The sequence below is a fragment of the Gobius niger genome (genome assembly GCF_951799975.1).
Source record: "Gobius niger genome assembly, chromosome: 3".
Classification (NCBI taxonomy): domain Eukaryota; kingdom Metazoa; phylum Chordata; class Actinopteri; order Gobiiformes; family Gobiidae; genus Gobius; species Gobius niger.
In genome coordinates, this window is record NC_136854.1 from 20088591 (window position 1) to 20112705 (window position 24115).

Consider the following 24115-nt stretch of genomic DNA (forward strand, 5'->3'; position numbering starts at 1 on the left):
GGGGAAGGGGAAGGAACTCCTTTCCTCTGGGAAGAGATAAGCACAGGGGGATGAGTTTTTTTTTCCAGCTAAATCATTTTGTTGTCTCCTATCAATAGTTTATGCATTTCTGCACATTTTTCTTTGTCATGTATAGTGTATTTTTTTTATAGTGTTTTTCCCCACAAAGGAATCGACTTGTATGTAGTTTTAATGGATTGGGGTATGGTGTGTAAATGGTCTATACCTCTTTTATTTAAAATACTTCCTCTGACTGACCTCCACTGGCTTCCTTCCTTTCCTCCCTGCTGACACAGAGTACAACACACACCCTTGTTTACAGAAAGGAATGTGATTTTGGAAGCTAGGCTCTAGAGAATATCCTACTTATTAAGCAAAAAAACAGTAACATACATTTATAATTGTACTTAATTATTTGTTACTATAGCAACGTATAGACAAACATTACAAGAAGATGGATGTGGATAAAAGCATAAGCATTTTTAAGACCAACTAACGACCCCTGCCAGGAGACATCAAACCCTGGAACGGGTGCCACTGTTGGCACTCGATTTTAATTGCCATAGCAGAATTTTTTTTTTCTTTTCTACTTTTCTGGTTCTAATTTCAAAGAAAGTTATATGGATTTGTGCCTGAATCTCAACAGGCCAATTTAACCCCTGAGATTAAACCCATGCATTGTGTGACCTAGGCCAGACAATATACCCCGGGGAGATAATAGCCTGAAGGCTAAACTATATCCATCAGGCCAGAATATACCCCGGTAAAGAGGGAGTCAGTCTCACATTGTAACTATTCTAATCGGCGGCACATCAGGACAGAGTTAATGCCACACTGCGAAACATCAAAACAGTGTGCTTTTAACTCTATTTTGATGATACGTAGTGAGGCTTTAACACTGTACTCATATTCCACTGTGAGCCTCAACTCTGTGCCGATGTTCCGCAGTGGAGCTTTAACCCTGTCCTAATGTCCATGTAATGACTGACATCTTTCTGAGCAAGAAGATGTCTTAAATGTGCAACGAGAGCTAATGTTTAATAATGCGTAATACAATTATTTTCGTCTGAGGGGGTAAGAAAAACACAGAAAGTAGGCGATAGCAGAGAGTGAACATGCAGTGCGCGTGCAGCAGAGACCGCCACACAGCTCCACGAGTCCGGAAGTGGGAGCACAGACTCAGAGCGCACGCTGCTGTTTCCTGTCAGGCGCCAAAATAGAAAAACAATGACCGCCAGCTGTAACAGCCGGTGTAGTTCTTGTGTTAAATCTCCCTAATGCTTGACATTCTCATCATTAAGGCAGCGGTTCACTGTTCTACTTGAGTAAATGTAACTGAGTACTTCCTGCCTCTGCTAATGTCAAATGTAAAGTATGTTTATTACGCGTATTGGAAGTTGTGTGCTCTGACAGGACACGAGTTATTATGACAAATGAACATTTTAAAGGCGCCACCATGAGGAAATGGGAGGATCGTGTGAAGAAAGTTGAGCAGCTCGCCCAGTCTTTTCAGAAAAATCCACTGGCCACAGGATACAAACCTCGACTGTGGCCATGCCAGCCTTCCTCAGTCTGGAAGCTCTTCCCCCGACAGATAATGGCGATCAACCTTGCAAAGAGTTGTAAAGAGGTATCAATGTCATTGCACAACATTTGTGTCCTTTTCTCCTGTAGTCACGTGTAATAATTGTGAATGTTTATGTTTAAGGCTGTCCATGTTTTCGCTCTGGAAAAAGAGAAGGCCTTGCTTGGTCAGAGGATGTACTTGGTTACCAGCTACAGTGAGCTGTGGCATTATTACAGGTGTGCATTTGGACAGTCGATGATTCGTTTTTGAAGATTTGATCTAGTCACTGGTGTTTTTCTCTGTGTTAGGACTTACCCTCAGTCACTGATGCACTGCTATGAAGTGATACCAGAGGGAGCTGTTTGTAAACTATACTTTGACCTGGAGTTTCACAAACCTTCAAACTTTGCTGCTGATGGCAAACGTATGGTGTCTTCACTCATTCAGGTACTCATATTTTACAGTACCCTGGCAAATAATGTCCTGCTACTCGTATTGCAGACTTTATTGTGTTTGTGTTGCCAGTTTGTCTGTTCAAAGCTGAAGGAAACATACGGGATTGTATGCTCTGTTCAAGATGTTCTTAATCTTGACTCCAGCACAGAGGACAAGTTCAGTCGGCATCTGATCTTCAACCTACCAAACGCAACCTTCAAAGACAACATTCACATCGGTACAGTAGGTGCAGCTGATGGTAATAATTCATGCACAATTACACTGACTTCACTGTTATTATAGGCAGATTTATTCATAACATTCTGGAGCCGATTCAAACCAAAGGATGCAACACTTCAGGGCCTCAAAACAGGTTACTTAAAAAGAAAATCTAGTCTGAATTTCATTTGACAGCACCTAACTACACTTGTAATGTCCATTTCAGTGGCTTACAAACAGATGATCAACTAATGCATCTGAATCAGACATGTGAGGTCCCACAAACCAAAAAACGCAAGCTTGAAGAGGAAGACCTGAGCTTCCTTCGCGTAAAGAACAAGGATGGAGAAGACTGCCTTTTTGTAGATCTAGGTATGCTTCCAAAGGCGGACCTGCTGTAGCATTTGTAGTACATGTTACCATGACGATTTGATTTCCCTCTGCGTTTGATTTCTCAAGGTGTTTACACCAAGAACAGAAATTTCCGCCTTTACAAGTCGTCAAAGATGGGTAAAAATGCTGCGTTCACTGTGGCGGAGGACAATAAATTCACACCCAAAACGGAGAAGGGCGTCTCAGTGGAAGAGGGAATATTCCTGGCCTCTTTGGTCTGTAACATCAGGTATTTCTAGTTCTTCCATTTTGTTGATCGTTGTGGTATAAACTAATAGCATAAAATACTTTTGAATGTTAAGTTTTACAGGCCAAAGGATTCTTACCTTCTTACAAGAGACTAACAATAAAACAGCCAGGAGTCTGCAGGGCTCAGTTCCTGACAAAGGTAAAGTGATAAAGGAGAGTTTCTTATTTGCTCATTTGATAATAAGAGTTTTAAAAGTAATGATCTGGTTATTTATTTGAAATTTAACGAAATAATCCATGTCATCCATATGCTTGTTTGTTTGGTTGTCTGTCTCTCTAAGCTCTTAGTCGACCCATGTGATGATTCCTGCTGTGACTATTGTTGATTTATATTTTTTCTTCCCCACAGCCTGTTTACTCTCTGGCTACTTGTCATCCCCTCACCAAGAACTGGACCAATTTGTTCTAACTTTGGTTCAAAAAGACGGGATCCAAGGAAGTATGTGCTGCAATTAGTGGGAATAGCTGAATGAGCATTGAAATGTAGTGTGTGTGATAAGAGAAAAGTAAGATTTGTAATGTTATTGGGTTAGAGATCGAGTTGGCAAAGCTGAAGGTGTTGAGATTCTTTAAGTTTTATAGGAATTGCGTCTGTTTTAATCTCTAAACCCCCACCTGAACCGAGCACATTTTCTCCGGTTTGGCTTTACCCAGATCTAAAAAGTTCCTGGAGAAAAAATGGCAACACAGCAATCATCATGTTAACTTTGGGAATATGAAAACCAACTGTGCTCTGTGTTCCTCCAAAGCGATCAGACGCTGGAGCTACTTTGCTTCGGAACAGCTGCTGGTTTTTGACATTGCCAACTACCGCTGGTGTGGAAATGTGGACAGATTTCACAAAAGCAACAACATTCTGTATGTGCCGCAATGGCCACGGCTGCATGTTGTCTTTGCTCTCGACTGTTTTCTAAGTGTGCTGTGTCATTTCCTGCACAGCATTGTTGTGGATCTGAAGGAGGAGGTGTGGTATCAGAAGTGCCACGATCCTGACTGTAGGAACTTCCGGTCATCAAGTAAACGTCCCCCGTCCATAATTGTGTGAAAATGATACAGTTCAAAACTAATATGTGGAGTTTTTATAGGTTACCCACTGCCACAGGAGATGTGTCTGAGTTACCTCATGGAACTGGTATTATCAAAAGACTAAACTTTGTTATAAAATTCTGCTTATGTGATCCAAACGTATCCCCCGACAGGATGAGGAGGACCAGATGTACCTGATGGACGACAGTGGCAATATTGAACTGACAAACCGGCTCTTGCAGTCCCAGAGTGCTTCAGGGGAGACGCCTGCAGACAACTGGGGCAATTCACAGGACGATCGGGACTATTTGGAGAGTCTTGATGCCTTTGAGCAAAACAAGGAGCTCTCAGACCAACTACTTCTCAAGTGTATGGACGATTATGACTCTCAGTAAATGGAGTAGCAAATGAAATGATCCAAAAGGTAGTAAATATGTATATAAAAGATGTGATATTAGTTGATATAAACGGATGAAGGATACACTGAATCAAAGCACTTTACTGATGATAAACATTAGTCAGTGATAATCTTAATGTGTTTGTCTCAATAACCTGTGGTGGTCCATAAGCCCACCCTAGGGCAGCTGTGGCTACAGGCGCTGCTAAGGCTGGGCACCGTAAAACGATACCAGCCTGCTCGCGAGAAAAAAAGTTTAGGTGCTACTGGTATCAAAAGTATAAAAGTAGTGAAAGGTGCCAAAAAACATTATAATCTTTTTGGTCCAGGGACAGCATTAAAGGAAGTTACTTGGTTGTTTCAGTTCAAGTAAATGATACAAATTTAAAATAAATGTTTTTTAATGGAATATATTAGCATCACTGTTTTCTGGTTTTAGATGACAAATATTTTTCTATATATATCAGGTATTTCAGGTATCTGTATAAAAAACCAAGCACCATTAAAAAAAATAGTATCGAAAAATATGTAGCGGTACCAGCCCTAGTGGTGCTTATCACCACCAAGTATGAGGTGCGAATGAATATTGAAATAGTGAAGTGACTTGGTGTGTTGATAAAAATAAGCCAATTATCCAGTATCAATAACATTTTTATTAATCCAGATCCACTTGATCCAGGAGTTCATTTAGCAAAACCAGCTCTATGTCCTGTTTCTCAGCAGTATTTGTAACAGCGTCACAAAGTGTTATTTATAAAGGGCATTAAACAGTAAAGGCACACCCTGTCCTGTGTGCAGGATGTGTCTGTTTACCGACTCTTCAGCACACATACAAACAAACGTAAAAGTTCTGACATCAATAAGGCTTTGACAAGATCTATCAACAGCTTAAACCTGTGTTAAGCCACATTTTAATCAGCATAGACCTATGTTGTTTATGTGAAAGAAAAGTGAAAAGAAAAAGGTCACAATTTTAAAGTTTCTTATTTCTTGTTTAGAGAGAAAAAAAAACAGCTCTAAGGCCGAGCTTCCCAAACATTCCATGGTCCCTGGAAACAATCCAGGACTTTTAATTTGTTAAAACAAATTAAAAAGATAATATCGAGCAAAACAAGTCTATGCTCTGTTAATGAAGAGTTGTACTGCTGTAAGAGGTCAATGGCATTCGGCACATGTGGTACAGTTGTTCACAATTTGAAAGGAAACATACATTAACGTTGTAGAAATGACCAAAATGAACAGTATTCAACGGAAAATAAAAATAGATCTACGGTATACAGTTCATTGTCATGGTGCAAAGTTGAACTTGTAAAATGGTACACTTTGTAATTTTGTTTTTAAATCCATTCTTTGCCGCTGGCATATGAAAAATAGCTATTTCTTCAATATAAACAAAACAAGCGACACTTTGTGTTGTACACACATAAAAACTCTGTTTAGCCTCAGCACATTGGGAATGCAGACAATCAATGCACCCAGTTTATCATAATCTAGATACAGTAAAACCTTCTAAAAATATTTTTGGCTATGTTAGTCTTGACAGGACGGAAATGGGACAGGTGAGCGCGGAGCTCGAACCTGTTCCCACTAAAGCGCGGCGCCCAGTCCCACAGACGCCACCGCTCCACCACCATAAATCTGCTACAATGTTTTTGTTTTCAGAAGCAGATAAAATTCACTTAAATAAATAACCCAGCATTTCACTTTTTGTTTGTAGCTATTTACATTTTTTCATTACTGATCACAGTCCTATTTAAAACACATCAAAGTGGTGGTGAAAATAATTGTTACATAGAGTACATTTTTGAAATAAGTAAACACCAAAAAAGTGATTTAAAGGCAAAATTATGTTTGAATCTACATTTTAATGTTGGCATACATTGCATCAATTTGTTCCCTGAAGTAATTGCGAAGCTCAGCTCTCTTGGCCTTTAGCGTCGGTGTGAGGAGACCGTTCTGTACTGAGAACAACTCAGGGTGGAGGGTGATGTCTCGCACCTACAACAAGAGGAGGCCACGTGAATAAAGCAAACATCTCACACAAAGACAGGGCATTGTCAGAGCATCCGTCACCTGCTCAAAAGACTTGAGTCCAGCCTCTTTTCCCAACCGCAGGACGTCCTCCATAATCGCATTTTTTACCTCCTGAAAACAAAACAATACCATGTTGTAAAGCTCAGTATTATAGACTGATAACACGCTCCACACAAAGACTATACTGTATTGTACCTTGCTGCTGCACAGTTCAGCGTAAGACCCCTCTATGCCCTTTTTCTTGATCCATAAAGGCAAATAATCTGGATCAGGGACAACTATCGCAACCAGACACGCCTGCAAAGTACACATACAAAATGAGTACAAGAGTTACATCATTTAGATTAAAATGAAAAACTAACCTGCAAACTGTCTCCATGGACAAATATCTGTGCAACTGGGTCACTGCGATTATAAACGGTTTCAATTCTTTCAGGTGCAATATACTCCCCTTGCGCCAGCTTAAAAATGTGCTTCTTTCTATCCACAATCTTCAGAGTACCATTCTGTGAGACAAACAATGATTTAAATGTGTTATTATTATTCTATAAGACAGCAGTGGTGAGTCCGTGCGCTCACAGGAAGCCATTTGCCGATGTCTCCCGTGTGCAGCCACCCGTCTTGGTCTATAGCCTCTGCTGTTTTCTCCTCATCTTTCAGGTAGCCCTGGAAAACATTTGGTCCTTTGACACACACCTACAGCAAAGGAAACAGCAACGTTATTTAGTTTCTAAGTTTCCTGATGTGATTAATGCAGACAGAAACGCAAACTGCTCAAGCTAAGTCTGGCTTAGAGGATTTCTTTCATTGTGTGGCACCTGTTAAAGATCAAGATAAACATAATACCTCCATCTTGTGGCCAAATGACTTTACTGGAAGCTCTACTTATTCTTATATGTTATGCAGTGAAAAAAAAAACACACAAAAAAGTGTGTATTTCTGTGCCACTCTTCAGCCTGTTCTTGTAAAAACGTATTCCAGTGTCATTTAACACAAATTGATTAACTGATTAACATACAAGAATCTTTCACTGTAAACCCTCAAACTCCAAACATAGAGTTACTGCCATAGAATTGGCGTTGGACCTGACAACTAAAAGGCCCCATGATCATCATAACTGAGGTTGACTAAAGCTGAGATTGTGATTAAATTTGAACTAATTGCACAAAATGATGCTTGACATGTTGCAAGTATCTTTCAAAACAATCTTGGATATTTCCACATATTTGTAAGCATTTGCTCCCTGTGTGTTGCATCACTGACAATTTCTATTGAAGTGTCTCTACATTCTATTCAGCAAGTCTGGGCTTCAACATTGAACTCTGCATGATTGTTAGTGAAAACTGATAAAGAATAAATTCACCTCTCCTTCCCCGTTGGCTGACAGGTAATTCATTTCTGCCACATCCACCAGTTTGACGATGTTGCATGGAAGAGGAGGTCCTACATGTCCTGAAACATAAAATGAGATCACACCGGTTATACGGGTTCCTTTGGATATTAGTCCAATAACAACAAGTGACAAGCCAAGCAAACAATACTAAAGTATACAGATAACACAGTACTGACACAAGCCACTCACAAAGACCTCTCCAGTGACTGATGTCAGCTCATGGACTTGAACTAAACTCTCTCCAAAACCTACATAAAGGTATTTCACTCTGGTTGTTCATCTGATGACCACACAGAACTACGCTACAGTATCATGGCAGCACCATTTAGTGGGTGAAAGAATACAAATATCTAGGATTACAAACCATAGGCAACACTGGTCTTTGCATAACATAATCAGCATGAGTGAGAAAGTCATTGGAATGCTACAAGTTCATTTAGGAAAAATCATTAAATAACAAGGTTCTCTTCCCTTGATTAAAGGAACAATGTGCCATAACTTGAGTTACAAGTGCATTTAAATGTATGAACGAAAAACTCCCCCCAAATAAAATGCAGCATGTTCGATCAAGTTGGACCCTGGTGTATAAGATCTGCAGTTGCGTTTAGTTAATGTCGTCAAAACTAAACACAAGAGAATGGAGGAAAGGAAATCTGCACTTTTCTTGGTGGCTTTTGGCGGCACGGTAGCGCAGCGGTTAGTGCTCTCGCTTCACAGCTAGAAGGTCCGGGTTCGATTCCCACCTCCCTGTGTCTGCATAGGTTTCCTCCGGGTACTCCGGTTTCCCCTACCACTAAAAATATGCACAATAGGCCAGGATGAATGATGTGTGTGAGTGAATGTATGGTGGTGGTCAGAGGGTCCGTTGGCGCAGACGTGTGTAGTCGCGAAAGCGCTTCTGACAGTCTCCCCCAGGGGAAACTGAAGCTACAAATGTAGCTTTCCACCACCGAGTATGGAGTGAATGTACAATTGTCTCATGTAAAGCGCTTTGTGACCATGTCTGTGAAAGGCGCTATATAAATAAAGATCTTCTTCTTCTTCTTCTTCTTTATTACTATTTTCAGTTTATAATTTACTAAAAGTAACTCAAATGTAACTCAAAGTAGTGTAACTCAGCAACATTTTTGAAACAGTAATATGTAATACAAATATATATTTTTTTTTTAGAGCTGTAATCACTAATATAGAATATATTACAATTTAATTAACTTGTCCGACAATGTGCCATGTCCTCATGTGTGCCAACATCTACCTGAGCTTTACAGGAATGCATGGAGCAAATGGGGCATCCTTTATTTTTAACAATAACCCTTGACAATTTTAAAATATATTTTAAAGAATGGGCAATCGCAGATGGTTCCATTTTGTGTGAAATGAATGGGTCTACCTGCAGTCCAATCGCCGGGCATGGACATGGAGCAGCCGGCTGTGCATTCGGTCTGGCCGTAACCTTCATAAAACTATGGAGACACAGATTGGAGTAACTGAGAATAATGAATAGAGGAGTTGTGTTACTGAATAGATTTAAGAGGCAAACCTGACAGCCCAGAGCCGCTCGGAGGAACGTGAGGATGACAGGGGACACCGGCGCTGCCCCAGTGATCATCATCCTCACGCGGCCACCCAGACTCGCCTGAACAAAAAAAAATCAACAGTCAGTTTAAATCCTTCATCCGCACAATCCTTCATCCGCACAAACCTCAGGGCAAAATTGACCAACCTGCACTTTTTTGAAGATCAGTTTGTCCCATAGACTGTCTTGTCTGACCACGCCATTGCGCAGATCCGCTTCTTTCCTTCTGAAGGCAAAATCCAGAAGCCATCGTTTCACTGGTGTGTTGGCTTGACTGAATATCTGTGGGCAAAAAGGGATTTGATATATGTGTAGCATAAAATGTATCAACATGTAGAAGACATTTAAATCACCTTGTCGAACATTCGGTTGAGGAGGCGTGGCACAACGGGGAAGACTGTCGGCTGCAGGGTTTTCAAATCATCCATCAAAAGTCGAATATCTCCCTGAAAGTATCCAACCCGACCTCCGTGGATAAGGACAACAGACTAAACAGAAAAGGAGGAGACAGATATTTATCACTACAATGATTTAAGTTAGTTTCTGTATCATTTTAAAGTGTACTGTTGATATTTATTGACTATTGCTAAGAGTTCATCGCAGTTTTAGAAGAAACTATATTTAGGAGAACACGGCACACAAAAACACATCACTACAAAGATGCTGAAAACATCCATTAACCTCATACCCCCCGCCTGAACCGAGCACATGGTCTCCAGTTTGGCTTTACACGAATCTAGAAGCTTAAAAAAAAAGCATCAAAATAGCAACAAAAATACAAAAAAACACAAAAGTGACAATGATGTCAAGTTAATGAAATCAAGACAATAGAACTGAACTGAAGAAAGCAACACCAAAAAAAAGCCACAAAAACACGATAAAAAAGCAACAAAAAAGCAACCGTAAAAAGCAACGAAAAATGGACAAAAACGGGATAAAACCGTGAAGAAAATGCAACAAACCGTGCTGGAAAAGCAACAAAAATATGACAAAAAAGTGATAACGTAATGAAAACACGACAAAAAAGAAATGAAAAAAGCAACAACAAAAAAAGTCAAAAAAAGAAAAGAAAAGAGAAAGTCAAAAGAGCGACCAAAATACGTAAAACGTAATTAAAACGCAACAAAAAAACTATGAAATAAATTAGCAAAAAAGTGACAAAAAAGCGACAAAACCATGACAAAAAGCCTAAGAAACAAGATAAAAAGCACAAAAAAAGCGACAAAAGAAAACAAAAAGAAACAAAAACGCTAAAAAATGACGCAGCGACGACGTGACAAAAAAGTTAAGATCACTTTTGTAGGTCTTAGCTTTCAAATGAGGCATTGCACTGTTGCTCTCCAGTCGAGAAGCTTTTAGATTTGGGTAAAGCCAAACTGGAGACAATACACTCGGTTAAGGCGGGGGTTAAGAGGTTGAGCACAATTTTACTACTTCCGTAAATTCTGCTCCCTTCTTGTAATTTCTTTGTATCCCTGTAATTCATTCATGCAAACTGAGCCTTAACTTCCCTGTAATTCATTCATACAAACTGAGCCTTAACTTCCCTGTAATTCATTCATACAAACTGAGCCTTAACTTCCCTGTAATTCATTCATAAACATTAGCCCAAAACTGAGCCTTGAACACATACCTGCACCACCCTCTCAAACATGTGAGCTAGAGGCAGATAGGACACGTGAACATCACTGACACTCAGCGAGCAATGCACCTGCAAAAACACACAAAAACACATGCACAAATGGCAGACCCATGCGTACTGTACCTCCACCACCCTCTCAAACATGTGAGCCAAAGGGAGGAAGGAGATGAGCACTTCTTTATTGGTGGGCTTGAGTGCGCTCTGAGCGTGAACAAATCGATTATATTAAAAAGGCAGGTGACGAAAGGCATTATGCGCTTGTCACCAGTTTTACCTGTGTGAGTTTGAGAAAGGCGGCGGTGTTGGAGATAACGTTTCCATGTGTTATCATTGCACCTTTTGGGTTCCCTGTAAAGGATAACAGGATGAATAAACAAGTGAAAACAAATACGAAAACAAAAATAAAACTTTACCTGTTGTTCCAGATGTAAAGCAGATCAGCGCTAAGTCTTCCGGTTTGGGGGGCTGCAGACATACATAATAAACAAGTCTTGGTCTCTGTATTTGCACACAAGCCAGAAGAGTCTTTGAGTGTCTTTCTTACCTGTGGCTTTTGGAGATTGGCTTGTCCTAAAACCTGGAAAAACAGCCCAAAGGTTAGTGAATGTTTTGCCTCGTTACAAAGAGATGAGTGAGATGAGATTAAAAAAACTGGCGTACGTTAAAACTGTATACCGCACTAACGCACGATGGTGCATTCACGTGGACCTGGCCGCTTGTTTTCCCGAGATGTGACGTCATTGTCCCCAGTTGGTTTGTGTTCATGTGGTTTTTATGTGGGAAAGTGGGGATTTTGATGTCATCAAATAAAAACAGTCTTTTTTCATTGATTAGCGCTTATCTGAGCGAATCATTTAAATGTGTTAGCGTCTCAAAAGCGAAACGTTACTTTTTTTTTTAAAATCACGTAAATTTCCTTTTTGCTAACGTCGATCTCAGGCATTTCACTCGCAATTTTGTTACTACGAGGATGACGACAGCGAACACTAAACTAAAAAAAGTAGCAGTGTTTAACTAAAAAACTCCACATTAGACGATAAAAGAACAAATCAGCTGATTTCCGCAGTCAGGTGCGGAAGTCAGAAAGCTCGTTTTGACCTGAGTTCTCCAGTCGTTTTCCCCAGTTGAGCGAGTGTTCATGTGCATTCCCCAACTGGGGAAGTCGTTTACCAATTATCACTCCACTGCAGCTGTTTCCATAGTAACGACACACATTTGAGCTGGAACTAGTTTCAGGTAAAACAGCTTAAAACATAAAATAACTCCTGCCCTGGACTTAAAAATAAAGCAAATGGGCCACAATGAACATTTGTGTCACCAGAGCCGGTGCTGGCCCTTCTGGGGCCCTAAGCAACAATCCACATCCCATACGCATCCCATGTCTATTCGACGAAGAGCAAAAACAGTTCCACTGTGCAGTAGTGCAGGGCAGAAGTGTAACATAATGACCTCAATTCAGCCCCCCATTGTGTGAGAGCCACTAAACCACTAAGCCACTGTGAGACCAAGATTTCTATTTCCCCCACCTTTTAAAATGGTTAATTTTAGACTGTGCACATTCAGAGAACCATAGTTACTGTAAGTTACTGTGCTCATGAGAACCATGTGGATTCAACTCCTCTTCGAGACAAAAGGCCACGTAGAGCGGCTTTACTCTCATCTATTTGCCAAACTACTGTCCTGATGCTACAATGAGAAGAGAGTTTGAATGAGAGTGTGGCCGTTGCCCCGGTGCGGAGAAAACATGAGAGCAGCGCCCGGGACACGGGAGACATGATGCAGGTGCGCAGGAGCCGCCATGAGGGGGTGACAGGGGGAAGGCGGTCGGTCTCTCCTGCTCATTCACTTCAGCAGACTGCTCCGTTTTGGTGTTACATGTGGCAAAGTAGGCGGAGTGAGTGAGCGCTGTCAGAGAGCCTGTCCCCGTAACAATGCGTTGATTAATCAGTGAAACAACACTGTAGCTTGACTGAGATTCGGGACCTTGCGTAGTTTGCGGCTCTATGTGTGACCATGGTATAAGCGGATTAAACAACTCGGAGCCGTGCATTAAACAGTTTTAATGCACTTCCGCTGTGTGTCATGGTGTTCTTGCCTCCACGTCGTGCATTAAAACTGTATAATGCTCCCCGTTGTTTAACCTTTACTTATTACATTAACCGATTTTCAGTGGACGTTGTTTGCACAGCTTCACATTAAAAATATCACAATAAACTAAACTAAAATTCTCACCTCAAAGTCTTTGAAGCTCATAATGTCGATGCCCGCCTCCTTTCCCAGTGTGACCAAATCATCGTCAAAGGCCTCAATGAGCACCACAGTCTTCAGAGTCCCCCCTTTAGTGCTGCCATGGTCCAGGATCATCCTGGCTTTATCTGCGACGTCACAGATCACCGTGGTGACAGCGGCTACAAAAATAGCATTTAGATTAGGACTGATAAAGATTGACATTGATTTACATCACTTTTAAATACCTTGCTGCAAAATGTAGCCGATGGCCTCTTTTCCGAGAGTGTCGTAGAGTGGCACAGCGACAAGAGAATAGGTGTAACAGGCCAATTCTGAGATGGTCCACTGGGAAAAGGGGGATTGATATTGGTTATAAAGCTTGAAATATACTTTGGATTGAACCTGCATATGACATTCTACATTATAAAGTTCTGTAAATCATAAATGATGTTGATTCGCAGTCATTCATGTGGTGGTTAATCTCGGACACTGAAAGAAACAACTAGTCTTACATTTAAAAGGACACTGACGTTTAACTCCACATCTAGTGAGCTTCCTCATGGTTGAGGAAGCTCCCTTGGTGGGGAGTGAAATGTCCCTTTTAAAGATTTGTCCAGTTGTTTGTTTTAATATAACAAATTGATCCTGAAAATATTGTACTTGGTTAAAAGTTAAAGAATCAAACACAGATGCAAAAAACAACTTAAACTGTACTTAAAATGTTGCAGTCAGACTGACAGTAATATTTACCTCTGGTCTGTTCTGAGAAAAGATTCCAATGAATTTGTCTGTGGTTTGGGAGTGTCCTTTGTGAAGAAGAGCAGAGCCAATGCGTTCTGCTTTGTTTGAGACCTGAAAAAGTCACAAGTTTCAAACGAATGTAAGAAGAAGTACTTTATACCCATCTTCAAACTTGATTGGGGTGCAGTTTCAGATATTCACATACACATTTTGACACCCTGGTACTTGTGTTGTTTTGATTCCCCCCCAAAACACTTTTGTAATATCATTAGCGCATATATTTAGTGTGCACCTCGGTATAGGTCTGCCACTCATAAGGCTGGTTGGGTTTTCTCGACCCTAGACATGGTCCATCGTCTGTAAAAGAAACCATGTGAAAACCCAGACGATAATGAGGGGTCATTGCAGACAATAACAATAGTTACTGACTTGACACTCGCAGTCCTCGGTGAAAGACCTCATACATGGTGCGTGCATCTGCGTAGTAGTACATCAGGTACTCGTTTTCGGGCATTAGAGTCGACCTTCTGGCACGTTCTTCGCCCTAAAGCAATTAATAACATACACAATATTAAATAATGCACTCATATGTTACTCCATCAGCATCCCTGCTGCACAAAGAGCAACAGCACAATGAAACACAACTTTAAGTGCCAAGAAAAGAATTACACAAGACTAATGCTCGGTTACTACCGGTCACTATGTTTGTCTTTACACCAAGAACAGTGTGATGTATGTCTGCGTTTCATACTGTATCTTTGAGTGCTATTTTTCATTTGTGTTGTCAACGGAGACAAATGTTTTACCCACATGTCCAGCAAGTCTAAATATGTGCTGATTATATCCAAAATTACATTTCTGTATTGTAAGTATCAAGGGATGGTTAGTACTCAGTTACATTGACTCAAGTGCATGTATTTATACGGCACTTTTTACTTCTACTTGAGTAAAATTAAGTATCTGTACTCTTCAATAATTGTGTTTTTTCCACTGTGAGCAAATATTTAAGAGGCAAATCCTTCATTTTGATCTATAAAGTAGCTGTAGTTTATCTCGTGCACCAAATTGTTCCAAATAATTTAGCTTTTCTGTATTTTCTCCCCATTTACTGAGAATTTTCTTTGCAAATATCATGATTTCCACATGATTTTATGTTTTGTTTCACGCTATGGCGTCATTAAAAATGAATCGTTTTTGCTCCAACAGTTACTCACAGTACTCAAGTAACATTGTCTCTTTTTTACTCTTACTTGAGTAATTACATGGGTCACAACTTTTTACTTTCAAAGTGACGTTACTCTTACTTGAGTAAATATTTTGACTACTCTACCCACCTGTGTGTATATCTAACTTCAATATCCTCTTGTGTTTTATGAAAATGTGAGGAAATGATTTTAAAGGAAGTATTTCAGTGTTTTTGGATCAAACATCGATATACTTCCTGACTGTGTAAACTTTTGAGGAACTGACAAAGACTCAGTTACATACGGGCAATTCCACGGACTGCAGTGACAGATCACAGGGCGGCATCAGGGCTCTCGGTCGTGTGGCAAACCAGTATGTAGTTAAAGCAGCAAAAGCTCCCATGCCCATCAGAGCATTGCTGGGAAGCGCACGCATGTACTGACGCACATCTTCGAATTCAGGAATCCGTAGCTGTCTCAGGACTTCCTGAGCCTGCATGTTCCAGAATCACCCTGGATGGAAAAAGAACGGGTTATTGCAAAAACAGATCCTTTTTTTTCTCAGCAGCAGTGGAAAATGTAAGAGAGGAGTGAAGGTATTTAGCAGTTAGATAAAATATCTCTAAATGGTGCCAAAAGGAGCGTGAAAACACAGGCCAGCTGGTGCCTGCACAGTGCCATAATTATTACTTATTTATCATGAGAAATTATTATTATTATGTTTTTACGTGGCAATCTTTTTAATTGTACAGTATCTAAAGAGCTTTGAGTTGTACTTGTCAATAAAAAGTGCCTCATAAATAAAGTTGAACTGGGGAAAATGCATCAGGACAGGTGCCAGTTTGTGTCCTTGCTGCTCAGCTCATTGACTTCTGCAAACTCTTAATATCAATAACAATCCATTTAAGTCTGAATTTTCAGCTCTATGTATCATACCACTACTTATTCAACATGAATATACCTACTTTTTCAAACAGAATAGCTACAAAGAAGTCATTGTACCATGTTCAAATTCAATCATGCTTCATGGGCTCTGGCACATATGTTTTCACAAAGCCGCATATGGTGTCTTGTTCTGGCAATTGAAGTTGAATGTGATGGCAACATTGCTTCTATTCTTTCACTAACACTTTGTAAATGACATTCTGCTTACTATATTAGTGATTCTTAACAATGAAAAAGATCATTTGAAAAAGAAACACCTGCAACATGCTTTAGAAGAGGAAAATGTGTGTACTGTACATGCCATTATTTACGGAATTCAGAGTGTGTATACATGTCCTTTCCCGCAAAAAGCATAAACAAAAGATACTGGCGCTGAACAGCTGTGCCGCTGGAAACAAGGACACAGGAACAGACTGTAAAGACTCGGTGGAGACACACGGACTTTACTCAGTCTAAAACCCTCTCTCCACTCAGAACTGAGAGGAAATGAGCTTTCCTGGTCGGGATGCCATATAAATGAGTTCACGGGGCCAGACTGCACTTCACAGCTGTGGCATAGATCTACGCTGCTGCAGCACAAATGCTGAACTACAATGATGATGATGAACATTTAGCCCATGTGAAATATTTATCAGCATATTCATTCTGTAGTCAAGTACATTATCATGTCACCCCCGGTTTTCTTAAAATGTCTCACTGTATTAGACATAAAAAACAACTGAATCATAGCTGGGTTAGAGCTATTGCAATGACGACTGTGATCGTTATAATAAACATTGCAAATCTTTGGTCACCATTTATAATAATATTAGGATGTGACAGTATAAATCATACAGTCTCCGATAACAATGTGTAAAAAAAAAAAAGGTATTGATTTTTCAATTTTTTTTCAAGTCACTTTTAACTTGATTTATGACTTGGTAACAATGAATAAATCACGAAACTGTTCATGACAGCAACCATATGGCATGATATAAATATTATATAAACTGGGGGTGGGAGTAAATGCATTGGAATTCATTTGCTTGTAAAATATTAATTGATTGTACTGTTTGCATTCAAATATAGTAAGTGCTGTAACTAACAAACTGTATTAAAGATATTTTTTGCTCATCTTTTCAATGCTAAACTGGCATTTATTAACCTTAAAATCGTTCCTTTTTTTCTTTCTTCCCCCATATCACTCAGGACTATTTTCTGGCTTCACCTGCTTTGACCTCCGTACTGGTCAGGTCATTCCAGGTTTAAATGAACAGAAGTATGGCAGCCATGGCAGAGGTAACAATTGACATCTCACCTACTTCTATTATTACCGCAGTGCACATGACGGACTGGACCGCAGCCCACTGGGAGAAAGTATCGGAAACATGCTGCAACACAGGGCATCATCATGTATAGATAGGATGTCCATGTCTGATTACCCAGCCTGTGTTCACAAGCGGCACTTTCGAAAAGAGAAACAAATGCTCACAAATGCTCACCTTTAGGGCTGCACAATAATCACAATCAGTCAGTCAGAGTCACAATTTGTTTCGTTCCTATTAGCATATCCCAAATACTGCAACTATTTAGCAACTATTAAGCTCTGTAGTTTTGATCTTTTCAGGCATGTTTTGAAATGTTTACAGATATTGTATAAGTTCTATAGTTCACACAGTAAAGTCTTTTGCTCTCGACTCAATCTTGATTTGAAACAAATCTCAAATCTCAACACAAGTCATACATTTTCCAACATTATGTAGCTTTATCTACAATACTGAACACAGCACCAAAAATAAAAAAAACTGATCCATTTAACCTTTCCCCTACTTGTACCCATAACACCACCGCACTTAATGCAGGTATAACATTAAGCGTTTCCAAAAGTTCCCATTGCAACTTAAAAGCAACACACAGAGGGATTTTTTAAAGGACATAATGCAACATTTTTCCTTTACTCACACAGTTGTCGTGTTTAAGAGAAGAGCGTTGTCCAAAAGCGCTGACTGTACACTGATCTGTGTTGGCCCTTTGCTACTGCAGTTGCTATTAGGAGACACACACGTCGACCTCTAATAGACCTCCGAGGTTCTCACAACTATGAATAGCTGAAACACGCCCCCCCCCCCCTTTCAAACAGAAACAGTGGCGCGTGGGCTTGGTGGCACTGTAGTCAAGTTTATCAAGCGGAAAGCAAAATATCAGCACGTTATCACTCGTTATCGTTAAAGATGATACATTTTTGTGCATTTCGATAAGATAGTGTCTATTATAATTGTTGACCAAAAAAAATCCATCACCATTCTGAGACCTTTTATTGCTTTCAAAATTGGACACTAGGGAGTCTTATTGAGATATAAATAAAATAAAAATACAGAAGGAACCGCGCAGGGCAGTGCCTTTCATAAAACTGAAATCCAAATTGTGATCAAATTGACGGTTAATTTAATGACTGGCTTGGGGCTTTTAAATCCACAGGTCTCCAGGCTCCCGTGGCGGCAACAGCTCATGCTTTGAAGTGGAGTTCAGACGGTGATAAAAAACAATGGGACATTTTTGTGTTAAACAGGACTGTAGTGGACAGCAGTGATTGTTTTCTTAAGCTAAGGTTTATATAAAAAGGTTCATATTGTCTATGTTCATATTAATCATATTAGTAAAACTCAGGCCTTTTTTGTCAGAATATTGAGGAACAAAATCAAAACTAAATAAAGATTGATCAATATGAGGACACAATCTTGCCATTTTAGCCGTATAGTCCAGGCAAAGAGTAATGTGTTATATTCAGAAAAGTAGTTTTTCATTTGTTTCACAACTCGTCATTCCCTCACAGACTTTTACATAAATGTTTGTATCTAGTGCGGTGAGGAGCACGGCACAGGGCACGTGCTTGGCTTCACTGGTCAAGTGATCGTCCTGAAACACTCTCTGGCGATCCCACCGCCACCTCCGCACCCTGACTCTCCATACTTGGCCTGTGATCGTGTCAGGCCAATGGCAGGGCCCACTCCCAATCACCCCACCACCCGAAGAAAAAAAAGGGAAGTGGAAAGAGGGCAGCTGGTTCGTTTCACAGAGAGCAGAGCACAACCTCCACACTTTCCCCACAGATAAAACCTTGGCAGGAAGTTAAGACACATGGCTTCTCAATGTTGTCTATGTTTCGCGAAGGTGTCGTGTGTCTCATGTTTAGCAACAACCTGTTTACCCCCCCCCCCCATGAATGACTTGAACAAAAAGAATGACTTATGCTCAGGCCAGGGGTGTCCAAACTTTTTTCATCGAGGGCCATATATTGAATTGTGCACATGGAGGGCCACATATCGATGGTCACTGCTGTCAAACATTCAAAGAGTGTTGATGATTTAAATTCATGCAGTCCTTTTATTTGGAGAGTTTAGTGGTGCTTGGCTAGTTCTAGGCTAGCGCATGTCTATGGTAACTAGTAGCCTGCATTAAAAACAGTCTGACCCAAGCACAGTGCACCTGAGGCAAATCACTTATAACACCAGACTACAGATATAAATGTCTGTGTTGACTGAATATTTTTTGAAATATAACCATTTTGCATTTAAAGGAATTTATATTTGAGCAGCATCAGCTTCCTGGTTGAAAGCTACGCAGCCGCGGAGTGATCTGCTAGGTTACCGGATCTACAATTGTTTGTTTACGTGAGGCTGGCGTTATTACACGTGGAATTCACAAAGGAGCTTTTTAGAAATCAGATATGTCAACGCTTGGAGGACTACCTGATGATTTTTGAAGAGGTTTTTAATTCAGGCTACTAGCTACCATAGACATGCACTAGCCTAGCACTAGGCTAGCACCACTAAACTCTTCAAATACAAGTACTGCATGAATAAAAAATAAATAAAAAAATCCAAAAATCAACAACACTTTGGGTAACTAGAAAATTAGGCCCTATGTCAAAAATCTTGAAATATCTCTTTAAGATAGGTTTAAAAACCTTAAAACTCAGCTTTGTCACACAATAACATGTTAGTCTTTAAGGTTATGATCATGTAAAATGTTTAAACTTGCACTAAAAAGTACCATCTCTGGAGCCCGAGGGCCACCAAAAAATGTATCTGAGGGGCGCATTTGGCCCCTAGGCCGTATTTTGGTCACCCCTGGCATAGGTGGTGAACAGAGCACCCCGCAGTTAGAGGCCAAACATTTAAGAAATGTGTAGGATGGGATTTGTACATGTTCATAGCTCAATCATTTGCTGCACAAAGAGAGAATTCATCCACAATGGCTTGAAATATTATGAATTGTTGAATGAGAGAGTAATCAAATTTGACTCATCAAGGTTAAGTAGAAATGTAGTATGCCTACGATTATGTTCAGCTGAGCAGACCTCTTCTAGCACAGCACTAGTAATGTTAATCGGAGCCGTTTTCTTTTCAGTCTTTTAAAGTAGAACATGCCATGTGATTTCATGGTTGACATAAATGATTGTTGTTTATGTATCGGTTATGTTAATGACCAAAAATACAGTAGCCTTTTGTTTATCGATGATAATGTCTTTTATGTTGCTTGTGTTTTGTTTCGCGCATCTCATTTGCACAGTAATAGACTTCATTGTTTTGTGGGACTGATGTTTACAAAGAAAAAACAACCCTCTTGGCAAAACAGTTAATGTGAGTAGAAGGACTACAAACACCAACAGGTATTAACATGTCGACATTGGTGCATGTAGAGAGTGATGTCAACACAACGGTATACAAGCCGCTCAGACACTAGTGACACATAGTGAAGAGATTGTATGTAATTGTGCTGCATGTACAAGAATAGAATGGCAAATATGTGCATAATCTCTGTATCTGCGTCACTTTATCTGCGTCACTTTATCTGCGTCACTTTATCTGCATCACTTTATTACCACTTTCACTATTACTGGAAGCCTGCACTGCTAACATTGACTTTTTTTTAAATAGTATTAGAATATAGTATGAGTTAATTTTTTATTGTTTATACTTTTTGCCCCCTAAAGTTTTTTGATAGACATTGTATATAAGATACCCCTATTTACTGTTTAATTGTTACACATTTCCTGTCTATTCTGCAGTAGTGACACAGTGAATAAATTCTGCACACCCTGAGTGTAACAAGTGAATTTCTCCATTGTGAGATCAATAAAGGCTTATCTTATCTTATTGAAAATCTGAACTGTGCATTTAGCTCATAATCCTTAATGTGTTATTTCATATGGAATTCTAAGCCATAAAAGATGAGAAATAATTTAATATAGAGTGAATTGTTGTTGGGGACCCCTTTGGAAATGGCTGAACTAATTACCTGCATGTAAATAAATGGCCCTGTACTTTCTTATTCATTTTATTTTGTATCAATACCCATTCCCGGGATAGAGAATACTACAGTGCGGGGAGTTTGGACATGTTTCAACCTGCTATTAATGCCACAGCGGTTGAGACAACCTTCATTGTGCACTGACATGTTCAAACATAACAGCGTTACAGGAGACTGCTATTGACTTTTCACTGCCATGGTATTGTGCCTACTATTGATTTAATGACTAATGGTAAATCCCTTGTCAATACTGAAAATCTAGCACAAAAGGCTGAGAACTGCAGGAAGGATTCCTATTAGCAACTTTTCAGACAAACAAAATGATATTAATATATACTGTACAGGCATCTATCAGGCCAGACCTTTTTACACATATTTAATGTTTTTTTTTCCAGTTCCTGTCACAGGCTGGGTCACATGTTCATCAGACACATAGAGGAAGAGAGTGAAGGATGTGACTGTGAAATAGAACAGGCCACACTCACATTGATGACGATGGACACAACCATATGCTTCAAAAGACTTGTACACTGACACACAAAAAAACACTAATAACTCAAAATAAATCAATAATAATAAAACGTCACATTTGTGTCCTGAAAAGCCCTTTCTCTCTTGTCCTTAAATTCAAACGATCAATGCTGTAATGCCTGGAGAAGAGCCAGTGTCTTTTTTTTTGCAAAACCGGATTTGTCCTTTCAGGTTCTTGGAAGAGCACCAACATCTGTGATCTGGCGAGTGCTACAAGTAATACATTTAGGCTGAGAATCACAGCAACGTTTTGGGATACACAAACTTCCAGCCATAATTTCTTGACTTCAAACTTAGGCATTACAAATGTATCATTAAGTGCCTTGGCAGACGTCTACGCCTCCTTCATGGGTCTCCCTAAGTCTATAATGTGATGCTTTTCTCCCTTTTGCTACTCAAACTTTTGAACAACACTCTACTATATGTTCCTTCGCTCTTTTTGCACGATTATGTTGGATAAATGATCCCTCTGTTGCTGTTCCACGCCCAGGACCCATTTGTTAATCTGCCGCTTAATTACAGTATCTCACATGACAGTCCTAAACTCAGTTAGTATCATTATTGAAGAGGCCTGGCCCTGTGCTCCCGTCCCTGCCCCGGAGGCATCATGTTAGAAGGGCCTTTTCTGTCTTGTGAAAACAGGCAAACAAGTTACGGTGCTCTCAGGTAACCATCACAATGCCGCAGTAGGATGACGCCCCAATTCCAAATAATGCCCCACACAGAGGTCTTTTGTTTAGTGTAAAGAAAGCTCCTCCTGCACCGAAAGGTCTTAACATACAGCTTAAAAGGTGATTTACACAATGTAGTTTAAATTAAGATAAAAAACAATATTTGTGAGCAATAAGGGAAAGTAGGTAATGATTCATGATTTAATAATAACTGGACTTTGGAAGCATCAATTCATAAAATCAAGAGAGGAGAGAGTGTTTTGGGTAAATAAGAAGAAGCGGACTGAATGTGCAGGATTACGCAAACATGCTTTAAGGAAAGCAGGCCAGGAAACAGTGCAACACAATTAAAAGATTTAACAAAAACACAATTCACTACATACCCCATAACTGTGAACATTTCGAGAGCCACCGGTTGGAATCCAAGTCTATGTATGGTCCAAACAAACTACAATTACCTTGGCAACATCCCTGCTCCACATTCCTCAGGTGTCTGGCATGCATCCCTCTTGAACTTCACTCCCACCACAAAACCAGCTACAACTACACTCAATAACTGCCAAGACATCCCGTTTGAGTTCCTGACACCATGGAGAGAGAAAAAAAAAAAAAAAAAAAAAAACTCAAGCCAAGAACAAGTCTGCTGTGCCAAAGTGTAGCCCATCTGTAAACCCCACATATAGAGGATTGTAAAAAAAGGTACTCACCGAAACGGATTTTCAGAGAATTCATTCATTCAAACACTGTAAAGCCTACAACACAGCCCCACCCAACCCAACAATTTTCCATTATGACGCAATTGCAGTTACAGTTAAGTGAATTGAATGTGCAAGAAAAGTGCGTTTGTTCGGTGCAGGCAACTTGACAAAAGCTGTTTGCGGTCGTACGTTTACCATAGAGGCAGCAGGGCGCTCACAGTGTTTACAGTCGCGCTGATGCAGAGCAACAAAGTTATGGCGGAGATGCCACGAATCGACATACCTCAGGACCTATGGCATCTTTTATCATCCCGGTTAAACACCCATGCATCTATTACGCAACACCAGAGTGATACAATCTGCACTAAACTGGAAACACCTACGCGAAAGGCCCCAAAGTTGTCAAACTGAGTACTTACTTCATATTTGCTCAAACTTGATGCGCATCTATACAGGTCTTGTTTTACTCTGAACGCAGCTTCCTGTATCCATACAACGGTTTTCCCTGCGGTGCCACTGAAACGAACACGCGATCTTTAGTTTGCAATAATGTGATGACCAGAAGTACGTTTCTACACAGTGAGCTAAGCAAGCAAACTTAACAAACCGATGGAAATAGTGATTTGGCACCGTCTATTTATGGGAAGAAGAAAAAACAGAAGCAAAAAGGGGATGTGTGTAGGCGCAGCTCTCTCTTGCAGCAGCGGACATCACCACAGCTCTGTTTTCGTATGTGTGCATGTTCAAACTGCGAAGACATGCTACTAACCTGCGGGGCGTTGGATCCGGGCTCAAACCTAAACTCATTCACGAAGTAGCAACAAAAGCGCTGTTGGATTTTCAGAACTAGCCCAGTGCTCTCAACCAATCACAAATGGCCTCGCGTATCTGTG

At 40.1% G+C, this 24115-nt stretch overlaps 2 protein-coding genes across 5 annotated transcripts; one reads left to right on the forward strand and one right to left on the reverse strand.

The window, feature by feature from the left end:
- Nucleotides 1–1452: 1452 nt before the first annotated feature.
- primpol (primase and polymerase (DNA-directed)) lies at nt 1453–4318 on the forward strand. Its single transcript, XM_079553134.1, has 13 exons — nt 1453–1630; nt 1709–1803; nt 1876–2014; nt 2093–2240; nt 2306–2375; nt 2448–2593; nt 2681–2843; nt 2917–3002; nt 3213–3302; nt 3613–3721; nt 3803–3879; nt 3949–3995; nt 4063–4318. Exons 1-13 carry the CDS (start codon nt 1457–1459, stop codon nt 4282–4284), a joined length of 1566 nt encoding a protein of 521 aa, XP_079409260.1. The 5' UTR covers nt 1453–1456; the 3' UTR covers nt 4285–4318.
- A 1614-nt stretch (nt 4319–5932) lies between these two features.
- On the reverse strand, nt 5933–24115 carry acsl1a (acyl-CoA synthetase long chain family member 1a). 4 transcript variants are annotated; one of them, XM_079553060.1, is made up of 22 exons: nt 23992–24115; nt 23642–23738; nt 15390–15598; nt 14331–14445; nt 14194–14258; nt 13911–14012; nt 13406–13505; nt 13164–13339; nt 11476–11508; nt 11345–11396; nt 11206–11279; nt 10923–11000; nt 9643–9777; nt 9437–9571; nt 9254–9349; nt 9104–9176; nt 7684–7772; nt 6900–7016; nt 6683–6826; nt 6516–6617; nt 6360–6431; nt 5933–6284 (listed from the first exon to the last, which is right to left on the reverse strand). In XM_079553060.1, the coding sequence occupies exons 3-22, from the start codon at nt 15582–15584 to the stop codon at nt 6144–6146; spliced, it is 2094 nt and encodes a 697-aa protein (XP_079409186.1). In that variant the 5' UTR covers nt 15585–15598; nt 23642–23738; nt 23992–24115; the 3' UTR covers nt 5933–6143. The 4 variants fall into 4 exon arrangements, with proteins under 4 accessions (XP_079409186.1, XP_079409188.1, XP_079409187.1 ...); XM_079553062.1 differs by lacking the exon at nt 23642–23738 and having other exon boundaries at nt 23992–24093; XM_079553061.1 differs by lacking the exon at nt 23992–24115 and having other exon boundaries at nt 23642–23848.

Bases quoted from the DNA above. Each gene is read 5' to 3' on its own strand.
- primpol (XM_079553134.1), top strand. From the start codon at position 1,457: ATGAGGAAATGGGAGGATCGTGTGAAGAAAGTTGAGCAGCTCGCCCAG. The intron at 1,804-1,875 runs GTGTGCATTTGG...TCTCTGTGTTAG, and splicing joins GAGCTGTGGCATTATTACAG to GACTTACCCTCAGTCACTGA. The intron at 3,303-3,612 runs GTATGTGCTGCA...GTTCCTCCAAAG, and splicing joins AAAAGACGGGATCCAAGGAA to CGATCAGACGCTGGAGCTAC.
- acsl1a (XM_079553060.1), bottom strand. From the start codon at position 15,584: ATGCAGGCTCAGGAAGTCCTGAGACAGCTACGGATTCCTGAATTCGAA. The intron at 11,509-13,163 runs GTGAGAATTTTA...CTGTTTTTCCAG, and splicing joins TGAGCTTCAAAGACTTTGAG to GTTTTAGGACAAGCCAATCT. The intron at 9,177-9,253 runs GTTTGCCTCTTA...GTGTCTCCATAG, and splicing joins GAGCGGCTCTGGGCTGTCAG to TTTTATGAAGGTTACGGCCA.